The 13,513-nt window shown below is 49.4% G+C and overlaps 1 protein-coding gene across 1 annotated transcript in view; it reads left to right on the forward strand.

Annotated features, from left to right (window-relative positions):
• Positions 1-1,076: 1,076 nt before the first annotated feature.
• The window catches only part of PRTFDC1 (phosphoribosyl transferase domain containing 1), a 167,453-nt gene continuing 155,016 nt past the window's right edge, over positions 1,077-13,513 (forward strand). Inside the window, exon 1 of the mRNA XM_078663439.1 lies at positions 1,077-1,265. Coding sequence (XP_078519565.1) covers positions 1,215-1,265 — 51 coding nt within the window. The 5' untranslated portion in view covers positions 1,077-1,214. The remainder of the gene's footprint in view (positions 1,266-13,513) is intronic.

Raw genomic sequence — 13,513 nt, forward strand, 5'->3', positions numbered from 1 at the left:
ATTAAGGCCAGGGACAAAGAATGCTAGAGGAGGTAATGTGCCTAGTGGGGTTTCCACCAGGATGGTTTTACACCATCTTGACCAGTGCTTTAATGCCCCCCCCCCCCCTACAAAATAAAGGAACATCACTTAAGCCAGAATGTTTTATTCCTTATTCAGTACATACTTTAAACATTACATGCAAGAAGAAAACACTATAGAACGTGTTCTACAGCACCCTTATTGACCCCTGACTGATAACTAAAGTAAACAATGACAGAAACGCTATGCTAAACATTAATACAGATGATTTTAAATAAAGTTCTACTCATGCCCAGGCCTTTGAAAAAATATTAAACGGTGATATAATGGCCGGTATTTGTCTCTCTGAAAGATAGGAACCCAAGTGCCAACACAGCCCGTCGTGATGTGCATATATAGTGCACCGTCAGCTCTTGAACATAATGTACCCCCCAGTAACGTTTGCAGTTTGCGAGCCAGGGTGCTGCTGTGCGAGGCTTCATGCCAGGTTACCTCCGCACTCAGTGTACCGTGGCAGAGTGGCACAGTGAAATAAGACACCACACTCACATTAGGTGACGTGGGAGGCTGGGGTCTTTCCGCACCAAAACTGTACCACTGAGATGACGACACGCCCGGTCACCGAGTGCGTGGCCTTTAAAGCACGAAGGTGATGAAAGAGATTAAACTGTAGCTGGGATGAAAAATCCATAAAATGCTACCTATATCAAATAGGTTTGGCAAGTACGTATGTTGTACGAAAAAATATATATATATGAAACTTCCTTAAAACTTTTCAAGTATTATGGAAAAAAACACAAATGTTTGCATACTAACAATTCCCTACTTTGTTTTTGATGACTAATGCGTTTTCATTGAAGTGTAAGTGAAAACAAAAATATAAGATTTTTTTGTTTTTACACGATAGCCCTATAAACGTTCCGCACATGCAACGCAAGAACTTTTTTTTTTTTATTTCTCTTTTTTACTTCATGGAGGATTTTAAGTGGGTGGTAAAAAGATACACAAAGAATGCCCTTCAGGCTGCCTGCAGCAAACGTTGCCGCTGATAGGCTTGGGTTGGGAGCCGAGGAGGAGGAGTAGAGAGGCTGGGAGCTCTTCTTTCGACTCGGCGAGCGCTCTGAGAACAGGACCCTCAATTCTCTCTGGTCACCAGGGACGAGCCTCCTTTCTGCTTCCACCAGCGACCAGCGATGGGAGGGGCCGGCGCGGTAGAGCCCTGCGTCGAGAACAAACTTGTTGTGGTAAAAATTAAATTATACCTTTTCCCACTTCCCGCGCAGGCCATGTTTACAGTCAGCAGGCATCACCGAAATCGTTCTATAGCTTGTCGTGGCGTCTTTGGTTTCATGTTTCCTGCGCCCATCCCTCCCTCGTAACTTTTCGGGAAACACTTCCGCCCGTTGCAGTTACGTAGAATGTGTGCAGTATAAACTTGTCCTTGCAGCAGAACGTTCCATGCATTTGAGAAGCGCATACATTCCTTGTTCGTATTTTGTGCTGGGTAGGGACAGCATGTGGTGTTTTCATGTTGGCGGGTGTTGGATTCAGCCTGATGGCAACAGAGGATGTTGTGCCTGCAGCGGCCACGTTGTCTGGCGCACTGCCCTTAAAAGCCCTTTGACATGCTTCCATGCACTCGAGCTGCAGAATACACGTGCATTTATAATCTAAACACATCATGTTATCTAAATTCATCATGAACACACGTCTCTTTAAGAAACAAACAGATTTGATGGTGAAAATGAAGAGGGACTCTTGTCAAAGACTGATAACCAACACAACTGGGCAGGGGATTTATGTGTTATGTTCTGTGAATACTCTCTTCACAAGTCATATCAATGGGAGGAGTTAATTTGTTTGCACGAAAGAGTGAAAAGAATGGAAGAGGGAAAGTTAGCGAAAAGTTTTCATAATAAACACATATTTTTGACATTTTAAAATTAGCATTTTTTCAGTGCTATTTCAGTGCTGTGTATATATGCATGCTTAACACTGAATTATAAGCTTCCAAATCAGCATAAATTAAGTATGTACTTATGCATACTTATGTTGTGCAAGCATTTCTTTTTAATTTTTACAAAGGACCATTGTGCTGTACAAAGTTATTGTATTGTATTACTTATATGGTGCTTACTACCCTCTATATGGGAAGCTGAAGCGCTGGCCTGCCTGGGTAGCGCACTGTGTGTCTGAAAGACATTTTTAAAAATCCTATGTGAGAGGTGTTATTTTTCCTTGTCTTGCATGATTGTTAGAAATCAGGTCTCTAGTTGGCAGAGGTATGCACCCTGTCCAAGTAGGGGCCACAGTCCCAGTCAGGGTAAGTCGCAACACAATCTCAAATTATCCCGTTCGCACCCCCTGGTATCTTGGCACAGAGCAGGAATGCTTAACTCAGGAGGCAATGTGTATGTACAATAACTCATACAACCACACAGTAAATAGTTCACAAAAGACTCCACAACAGTTTAGAAAAATAGAGAATATTTATCTTAGTAAAACATGGCCAAAATGATCAAAACCCATTGAGTAGAAGTCGAGTTATTGAATGTTGAAGTAATAAATGCACAGGCACAGGGTCAGACTGATTTGCATATAGCCATGTCTGAACTGGGGTGGCAGAGTGGGCTAAAGAACGGTGATGGATCAAACCCAGATCTTTTGACTGGGTGTGAGTGTTTGATTGGTTCAGATGCTCCGTCCATCACCACCCCCTTTTGTACAGCGGCTCAATATAGAGCGCAGAGAGGAGGGGGGAAAGAGGACATCCCTGCCTCGTACCCCTACTTATGGGGAAGCGGGACGACGTCTGGCCGTTTACACGGACTGTGGCGTACGGCGAGCGATAACAATTCAATTTGCGCGTGCGCATTTTGTCCCCGAAGCCGAACCTTGACAGGACCTGCTCAAGATAGGGCCAGTACCCCCTATCAAAGGCTTTTTCTGCTTCAATGGCCAGTAGGATGTATTCCCCTGCGGTGCGAGAGGCCTTTTCAATAAGGTGCAGAACTCTCTTAGTATTTTTGCTGGTCTCTCTTTGTGGTATGAACCCTGCTTGGTCTGGTTCAACTAGTTGGGGCAAAAACGGCGCTAGACGGGTCGCTAAAATGCTTGTGTAAAGCTTTATGTCAATATTCAAAAGGGAGATAGGCCTGTAGGCGCTGCAGAGGCTCTTGTCCTTACCAGGCTTGGGGCTGACCACTATAGACGCCTCTAGCATTTCCCTAGGGATCGCTCCGGTGTGCACAAAGGCGTTAAAGAGGTCTTGCAGCAGGGGGGCAATTTGGCCACAAAAGGTCTTATAGAACGCCACAGAGTAGCCGTCTGGCCCCGGTGATTTCCCGAGCCAGAGGCGTGAGATAGCGGTCATAACTTCCTCTGTTCGTATATCACTGTCTAGGTCATCAGCTTGCGCTGGGGAGAGCGCTGGCAACGTCGTGGCGTCAAGGTAGTCAGTGCCATGTAGGGCATCAAGGGAATCACTCGAGTATAAGGTTGCATAGAAATCCCGAAAGCCATGTCAGCAACCTCCGAGGTGACCCCCCCCCCCCCCCCCCCGAATCTCGAATAGCCTGTACTCCCTGTCGCTGTCTTGCCTCCCGTAGTTTATGGGCCAGGAGGCGGCCACATTTATTACCACTGTGTAATAAGTGTGGTGAAGGTGGAGGGCGGAGAACTCTACCTTGTCCTGATCTAGCGCTGCGAGCTGTTTCCGTTCCACATAGAGTTGGCGCCAAGCCCTATTCGCCCCCGTACGCTGTTGCATCTGTTCTAACAGTGCTACCCGTTTAGATAGTTCAGCTCGCTTTCGGCTGCTCTCTACATTCTCGGCCGCGGATATGGCAATGAACTCCCCCCGCAGGACGGCTTTAAGGGCAGACCATTGCTTCACCAGGGATGCGTCGGGGTTAGTGTTTGTGGTCAGGAAGTTCTTGATAGCAGTACTAATTTGGGTAACTGTGTAATTCCGGTGCAATGGCGTGTCTCACAGGCGCCAGTGTCTCAGCGGTGGGCGAGTATGAGGCAAGTGAAAGGTGGCCATGACGGGAGAGTGGTCGGAAAGGGTTGCGGTAAGGATCTCTGTGTCCGTTGCCATAGTTTGCAAAAGGGGGGAGCTAAGAAGGTAATCGAGCCTGGCATATGTTTTGTATGCCCCTGAGTAATATGTGTAAGCTCGGCTACGAGGGTGAAAGTGTCGCCACATGTCTGTGAGGCCTAGCTCTCGCACACGATCTAGTTCAACCTGGGAAAGAGCTCCAACTTGTGAGGTGCGTTGACAGGAGCGGTCTGCGATGTTATTGAAGACTAAGTTTAAATCTCCTAGTAGCAGACGCCGCTCAGAATTGGCTGTCGCCTCTGTGAGTGCCTTGTGGAAAAATTTCACCTGGCCCTCGTTAGGAGCATACACCGAGCCCACTAGAAACTGGTAACTAAGTAGGCGGCCCCTAATCTCAGCTACTTTTTGGAGAACCTTGCCCCTGTAGGAGCGGGATACTAGGATGGCGACTCCGGCTGATTTGGAAGAATTAGAGGAATAGAGTTGTGTGGGAAGTGAGCGGGATTTCATTCTGTGGTGGTCTCTTGGGATGAGGTGGGTCTCTTGCAAGAGGCAAATATCAGCAGCTGACTGCTCTAGATAGTGGAGAACTGCTCTGTGTTTGATTGGATTATTAAGACCACGAACATTAAGAGTAAGTACCTTAAGTGGTTCCTGCAACATGTTTTATATAAGGGTGAAATAGGCAAAATCGGACCCTAGGTTAGTGTCTTGCGAGTCCAAGGCCTAGAGGGGAGAGGCAGAGAACATAAATGGTGAAATCTGGCACCACGCAAGGGGGGGAGGGGAGGTGGACGAGGGGGGCGACACCCAAGTGAAAAAAAGGGGAAAGGGGAAGAAAGGGGCAAACCCCAAAACCCCACACAGAAAAGTATCCAGCCCACCCTAACCCAAACAGAATGTAGTCAACAACAGTCCCTGAATAAAGTCCGTCGTCCCAAAACGACAGAAGTGACAACCACAAGGGGTCTATAGTCAGTCAATGAGGAGAGACTACCCCCTCCCCGCCACCCCCGAACCCCAAAATAGAAGCAGACACCAGGTCTGCATTTGGCTTCCGAGCCATCCCCGGCGAGGGCCTCGGTGGCTGTGGCCAGCGCATCTCGCTGGCTCTGAGCGATTTCAGAAGCTGGTGGTCTCCGCGGGCGCCTCCTTCTTGTCTGCCTCTGCCAGCCTGACGGCGTGATATCTGGCCCCCCACTTGGGCCCTCCGCTTCGTCCTCCGTCGGGGGCGCCAGGCCCAGCAGGCGGCAGGCGGCTATCAGCGAGCGCATCTGGTGTAGTTAGTTGTTAAATCTGAAAATGAGACGGAATGGATGCCCCCAGGAGTATAATATCACCTGTTGCCTCAGGTGGTTGGTCACAGGGCGGAACTGCCTATGTCTTTGTAGGGTGATCAGTGCCTGGTCCTGATATAGTACCGGGGAGTGGCCCTGGAATGAAATCAGGTGTACGGACCTTGCCTTAGATAATATAGCCTCCTTAGTCTTGAAGTCCTGCACGCACACCAAGATATCCGCCGGTGGAGCCTGAGGGTTGCAGGGCGGACCCACCCTGTGCGCTCTGTCTAGAACAACTTCAGTCGCGAGGGTGTCGCCAAGGACATGCTTAAAGAGGCTGGTGGAGAAGGCGAACAAGTCCTTTGTATCGTCAGAATTCCTCACTCCCCGGATACGGATGTTGCGTCTACGGAACCGGTTCTCAATGTCCTCCAGATGGAGCAGCATATCCATGTTCTGGTCCTGCAACCAGATGACCTCCTGCTGCAGCGTCGTCAATTCCGTAGATGTGGCATCATTCCTCTCCTCGAGTGTGGCTACTCGCTCACCAATATTGTCAACATCCCTGCGCACCTCTTTCAGTTCTGTGGCAAATTCGGCTTTTACCGATTGGATATCCTCCCTCAATGTGAGAAAGAGCGACTCCAGAAATGCTTTTGTGATCGGCTCATCCCCAGAGGCCGTAAGTTGTTTTGGCGTCACGGGTTCCGGCGCTGCAGCTGCCATGTTCGGTGTGGACTGTGCGTGGCTAAAGATGTCCTTCTGGGGTATTGCCTTGCCGTTCCGAGCTTTGGACATGCTTCCCAACTACTACCAGCGACTGACACAGCAGGGCCAGAGTCCCAAGGAACCCAGGTCCGTCAGGAGGGACCAGTTGTTAACAGGGGGTGCAGAGCAAGCAGTGGAAGGGCCAACAGGTATAAGGTCCAGAGAATGCTACCAAACGTTGGGCAGGTGTCCCTCGTTTCAAAGTCAATCCTTCGCCTGCCACAAGCCAGGGATCTGCGCGGCCCAGCCCGTTGGCGTAGGGACCCGGGCCGCAAGCAGCACTCGACCGGCACTCAGTGGGGGGGTTCAGGTTTTTAACGTAGTGCCATGGTCCAAGGGGGCGAAGGAATCTTCAGGTCAGTCTCCGTCTGTTCTGGTCGTACCTGTTTCTCCCCTGCGCCAGGTGCTAGGTTGTAGTAGGCGCCACCCAAACCAAACCGGGGATCTGCGCGGCCCGTCTTGGTGACTCTGGAGAGCGGGCTGCAAGCAGCACTCAACCCTTGTTCGGCCGGGGGTGCAGTGGAGCCAGCCTGTCTGTATTGTGAGGTAGTCGCCTATGGCCCAAGCAAGGATCTTTGCTGTCAAGGTCCAGGGGGCGCCCCAGTCCCTCCAACCACCAGGGGTCGTCCCGCCAGCAACCGCTGCAGTGGGAAGGCGGCAACGCGTTCAACTCTTCGCCGGAGCGGATGTCGGGCCCCTGGTTCCCAGTCCACCGCGGTGGTGGGCCCCTGCGATCCAAACCGGCGGCACAGGGAGCCGGGCCTCAGGCAACTCTCGGACCGCGTTCAGCGGGGGGCGTATCCAGGCCCCCGCCTAGCTCTCCTCGCCGTCAAAGATATGGGGGCCTAAATGCGGTGTAGGGCCCAAAGACCCCCGGCGATCCACTGCAGCAGCGGGCAGCGGGCCACGAGCGAGCACTGTCCAGCGCGGGCCGCCGCCTGCCCCAGGGCCGCAGCGCCAATGGTCTCCAGTCGCCTCCCCCATCCCCAGGCACCAGTCGCGATCTCCTCCCCGAGTGCCTCTCAGCTCGCAGAGTCGGTGGGCAGGAGTGGGGTGGATAAGCTCCCCCGTATACAGCAGGGGCCCCCCTGCAGTCACAGCTCAGCAGGGGGTGCCAGTCAGCGTTGCTGCTAAGTCCGCACCACAGGCCTCGGCGCTCGGCTAGTCCGCCGCCGTCTCCGGCACCCCTCCGTCCGGCTCGCCACCACTCGAGGCCGGTGATCATCTTGGCCCGGTGCGCCCGCAAGGCCCAGGGTTCTCCACTGTGGCGTCGGGGCAGACGATGGTCGCAGCCACTCACCAGGTCATGGGCCAGATCGCAGCAGTCCCTGCACCCGCTGTGCCGAGAGATAGGGGGCCAGCGAGGAAGCCAGAGAGAAGAGAAGCTGGCCTCGAAGTTCCGATCCAGAGCGCTGTGTTGTTGGGCCGCACTCGTGAGAGCGAGCGGGTCTGCCTCCCCGCCACCGCCGTCCCAGTTAAGAGCCAAGGTGCAGGCTCAAACTGGACCGGTAGACGTTCCTCAGTCTTGCAGGTCCGGTCTGACGCTGATCGGGCCCTCACGGAGCCGTGCTGTGCTGTTTCGGGAGGATGACGGGCAGGAGCCTGAAAGTAAGCGTCCTACCACGCCGCCATCTTGACCACGCCCTGGCAAGTAGTTTTTAATGGCAAGTCGATGTGGCAGTAAACTGCACACACAGGCACTGTAGTGGCAGGAATGAGACATGGTTAGAGGGCTACTTATGTGGGTGGCACAAGCAGTGCTGCAGACCCACTAGTAGCATTTGATTTACAGGCCCAGGGCACATGTAGTGCGCTATACTAGGGTCTTAAAAGTAAATTAAATATGCCAATTGGGTACGAGCCAATGTTACCATGTTTTAGGGCGAGAGCACATGCGCTTTAGCACTGGCTAACAGTGGTAAAGTGTGCAGAGTCCTAAAGCCAGCAAAACGAGGTCTGACAAACAGGAGGAGGAAGGCAAAATGTTTGCGGTGACCCTTAAGAGAGGACCATTTTCCAACAACGATTATCAAGATGTAGTTATGGTGTTAAGGTACGCAGTGCTTAGCAGTGTGATGAATGTGAGAGATGTGCTCTGTTAATTGTTTTCAGGTAGCTGGTAGTGTTGAGCAGCTCTACAGGTCTCCTTATGCCATTGCCCATGTAATCAGATGAATTTAAGAACTGTACTTTTTGTTGAACAAATTAATAGGCTAGGAAGAGGAAGTTTATCAAATGGCCCAGTGTCACTTGAAGAAACATTTATAGTTCTAGACATAACTTTTACAAATCATTGTTTTCAAATTTGCATGTTACAGTAGTTGAATTGAACTGACCCAAAATTAAAAAATAAATAACAGGGAGCCAAGGACAGAAAACACAATGTTGTGCTAGCTAAAATGCATCTTCTAGCCTTAAAAATTAGTCTAAAAATACCTGCAGCACTTCTGATGTGCTTATGTAAGGTTAATAATTATGAAAAAGTAAGGTGCAGAGCCCAGGGCAAAATGTGAATTTGGCATAGCTAGTAAGTAGTACTTGAACATTAATGTGAGTACAATATTACGACATATTATTCAGCCATAGTGAACTCTCTATGCACATGTTTATCCACTCCGGTGACTCAGTAAGCAATGACAATGAACTAACCATACACCCATCATATGTTCATTGCACTCCCATCACAATCTTAATGAGCACCTGGCCTGCGGGTAGGGTGCTGTTGACAGGTACTTTCTATGCATTTAGCACTTGTGCTAAAGGATATACTTACAAAAAAACTCATAAGCCATTGACCCTGAGTTTAACTACACTATCATTTCTCCCCTTAACACAGTCACTGATATTTTTCCTCTAGTAAGCATTTACAAACCTGCACAAGTGCATACTTATTGTCCACCCTGTAAAATCTCTTATCCCCACAATATACTTACTTTGCCCCTTCACCCACATCTGCCATACTTCGTTAAGTTTAAAGAGGCTCTCCAAAAGACTCACAAGGCAACTGTGAACATTTGCTCTCCCCAGATTCTGTCAATCATTCCCCTAAGTCTTTATTAAAAAAAGTGAGTGAGGAAATAACTTTTAGCATCTTAGACATATCGCTCTAGCCAGTGCAATTGCTCAGGCGTTCAATAACTCGGTGTGGCGTCTCTGGTTTCATGTTTAGGCTTTCTCGTAACTTTTCGGGAAGTACTTCCGCCGCGTTGCAGTTACGATAGGTAGAGTGTGTGTAAAAGTATAACGTTCCATGCATTTGAGAAGCGCATTCCTTGTTCGTATTTTGTGCTGGGGAGGGGAAGCATGTTGTGTGTATGTTAAAGCCCCTTTTTTAGGTCCCGCCTAGGCGCTGCTCTAGGAGATGACCTTTAGAAATCGGTCTGCTCCTTCTCAAGCACACTCATGCTTGTACTGGCATCCACCTTGTGGGAGCGAGCAGCGGTGCGCGTGCTAATTGAAAACATAAGGCTTTCGTGCCGCCACTGCTCGCTACCGCAGGGTGGATGCCAGCACAAGCACAAGTGTGCCTGAAAAGGAGCTCAGCGTTTTCTCTTGCTGAGGTGAGCACTGAGGATCTGTAAGCAAACACTTACTTTAAATGTGTTGTAGAAAAGGGCATGGTCTCAATGTCAAATTGCATATAGCCACGCTGTCGCTTTTCAAACAGAATCAAACTGATTATTTCTCATTTATTACACAGTAATGTATCAATATGTTCAGCCATGATACTAGGCTCACTCACCAACCTTTTAATTACATCTTGTGGCCTAAATTCTACAACACAAATCACCACTCCCGAGTTTTAGGAAATAAAACACAAGTGCTGTGACCCTTAAACATGGCTGCTTATCCAGGACAGGTCACTTGGGCCCGTGTCCGCCTCTGCTCCCCGTTATCTACGGCTCTTCAGCCGTCAGCGCTGCTGGTGTGAAGCTTGGAGGAGCGTCGGTAATCACTGCTTTGCACCACCACAAAGGAAATTGTGCATGCTGTCAGTCTATACGACTTTCAAAACATATGCCTATCAAAGGAATCATAAAAACCGAAACTTCTTTCTTACTTCACGCTGAAGCATAAAATTCCCGATCCAATCCAATGCTGTTGCTGCTTTTTGAGCATGCAAGATAATTAGTGAAGAAGTTTTCCACAGCACACAGTCATTTTAAAGCACTATTTTGGAACCATCTGAGAGAGTGTAGTAGGTGGGGCATCCAAATAACGGAACTGTGAAAAAGGTCTCCAAAAGTGTATACTTTCATAAAATTTTCTTTGTCTGTACCAAATGCTCTTTCTCGTCAAGTCGTGAAAATCTTGCTGTTTATCGAGAGGCACGAGCAGGCCTTCCTGCGGCTGCAGATACGGCGGCCTGCAAGCAACACCACACATACCAACGGGAAGGCTGGTTCTGTTCCGACTGCCGCTGCTAATGCAATGTGACATCAGCAGAGGACCCGGGGAGACCTGGAATATGCAAAGAGGAGGATAAGTTATACACACAAATCTACATTGTCATCCAGGCTAGAAGAGCAGGCACCTACAAACCCAAGGAAACGTTCATTTAACATGAACAAGCATTGGCTTATCCAATAGGTCTTGCCTTTTGGACCTTATAAGTGTTTAGCCATGCAACAGTTAATGTTGTTGCACCAACGATATTGTGCTGGAAAACTAAACACTTATAAGGTCCCAAAGGCGAGACCTATTGGCTATGCCAATGCTTGTTTTCCATTGAGCTACATGTCAGTCTTGGCTTTACAGGCCTTGCTTCTACAAGTCTGCTTTGTTGAGTCTGGTGTGATTTTGTTTTGTTTTTCAGAAACAAGCTCTTGACCATCACTGCGTGACTGGATCACTGACCCTAGGCTGAGAGCTAGAGAACCCGTGGGTTAACCCCTTCCATGCTCATGACGAGCTCAGCTCGTCATGAGGCACACTGGAGCTGTGCTTATGACGAGCTGACCTTGTCATGAACAATGGTAAATCTGGGCATGCAGCACAGGGGGGGAAAACCTCTAGCATTGAAGGTGTTAACTAGGAAACCAGAATGAAGTGCCCGAAGGCTAGAAATGTAAACAAATATTCATACAAGTTATCAAAGTTACAACATTTTTATCAACAAATCAAAGAGGTGCTAAGATGCACAATTGATTAATCCAAACATGCTCATATTGTACACAATCAATGTCTTGTAATATGTCACTCAAGTGTTAATCCACACTTAAACATGGACAGTGTTGTTAATAGTAGATCGTTCTGACGTAGTTATAAACATGACCCAATGCATTTCAGGTGCATGCACCCTTCGTCAGGGGTAACTATAGATGAAAAAAACATCATAATCAATATTTACTTCATAGTGTTACTGCTTTTACAATATATCAATGTCAGTTTTCAGGAAGTGAACCAACCAATCGCCCAAAAGTATTAACCTAGCCAATTGCCACCAAACATTGCCCATTGTAACAACACAATATGGTGCTCCCGTGTAGGCACGCCAGTATCTGCTGCTGTTTGAAGAAAAAAAGTAGAATGTGACCACAGAACTCTGTGAGTTGTAGACAAAAGGCATGCATCTAACATAACAGAAGTCCATGTGACTACAAAACCCAGTATGCATGGTGTTTTAAATGAAGTGCACATTGTACTTACACCACACACATTTATTTAACGAGGAAACAGAAGAATGTGTCCATCCTTGTCTCAAATGCGTAAACCAAACATTGTCAGTAACTAACGTTAAATAATAAAACCCAAGATTGAATAAGCTGTCCCACCCTCCCCCATTCTGCACACTAAAACCACTCCACCAACATGTGCTGTGCAAAAAAACAATACCTACTACTGTCATTCAAAACCCATTGAGGTCGAAAAGCAACTCTCGTGGAGATCAAATCATGAGCTGACCAGTGAAATGAGAGAACCATAAACCTAATAACAATACTGTATTACCAGATTGTCCGAATCTGAAAGCCAGTAAAATGAACATGTGTAAAGTGAACACGTATTACCCAAATGCAATGTGGCCTGAAATTGAGGGCTGCTGCAACAGTATAAGCAATATGCTTGAATTTGCGTCTGTGCTTAAATAAATGAGCCCACACCCATGTGAAAGACGTCACTGTGATAAACATAAAATACAGACCCTGTATCCCCTAAGAAGCAAGGGCATTTCCATTCAATATATGCAAAAGTAACATTGCAAATAACAAGTTAAACATGAAGCAAATTAAATATCCGCTGTTAACATTAACATTAAAACTCGCTTGGTAAGAAACCCGGTACAGTTGGGGGGCGGAGCTAGCTCGCGACCAAGATGGCCGCTTGAGCCGAGAGTTCCGACAATCCACTGCACAATCCGCCTATAATCCTACAGCTGCACTACCTCTACACCTCTAGCAGATTTCTGGCGAACCTCTGGGGTCCTGAGCGATCATTGGCAGAAAGAACGAGTTGCCTACCTGCTCCCTGGACAGCGCTGTGGTCCGTAGCTGACCTGGGCCCGGCCGCGCTCCGTGAGGCGTGGCGGCGCTGGGCCTGATATCGCCCCGAGGCCTTCTTATTCGCCTCCGGCTGCAGGAGCGATGATGGTCTGCCGCAGGTGACTCCGCTGCGGCAGCCATAGAGAGGGCACTCTCCCACATTGCTGCGCGTGCCGTGATCTCCCCCAGGGCTCCGGAGGGGAGACCCTCAAACGTCTGGAGGCCCATAAAAGAACCCCGACGGAGTCCTGCCGCAGCCGCCTAGCGAGGGGGGTGCAAGCTCAATTCGGGCCCTGAGACCTAACCCGGAGGCCTGCTGTGCCGGCGGGAGTCTGCGCTACTGCTCGCGCGTGGCCGACCACTTCTGCTCCTGAAGGTTGGTGACGGCGGAGGGGGCTGCCTGCGGTGCGGGCCTGTCTGACTGGGCTGTACTCCAGAGCCTGATACCCTGGGACGTGAGGGTGTAGGGCGCGCTGAAAGGAGAGCCTCTCACTGGAGTGGTGCCGGTGTATGGGCCCCGAAGGGATCATTGAGGCAGCCTGGGGGACCTGGAATCCTTCGTCCTGTTTTGGTCTAGTCACAAGCTAGGGCCTCCTAGTCGCAGGGGTGATTGAGCGCGACGGAGCCCCTCACAGGATATTGTGCACAGTCCTGTGCTATTATCGTTGGTGTCTTCTGCGGCTGGCTTGGACCGTGCGTGGAGGGGGCTAAAAAAGCTGGAATGGTTTTGCAACCCACCCATTCCTACACAGATGCCCGTAAGGTAGGACATAGCCATTGCGGCCAGACTGGACGGGGAACGACTAACACTTCCATCCACTACAGCCCCCTGTGCTGCTTGTCATAGGAGCGGGGCCTGGAACATGGGGCTCTGATCTATAACTGGATTTGTCGGCGACTCAAGG

Source organism: Lissotriton helveticus, chromosome 10 (assembly GCF_964261635.1).
Source record: "Lissotriton helveticus chromosome 10, aLisHel1.1, whole genome shotgun sequence".
NCBI lineage: Eukaryota > Metazoa > Chordata > Amphibia > Caudata > Salamandridae > Lissotriton > Lissotriton helveticus.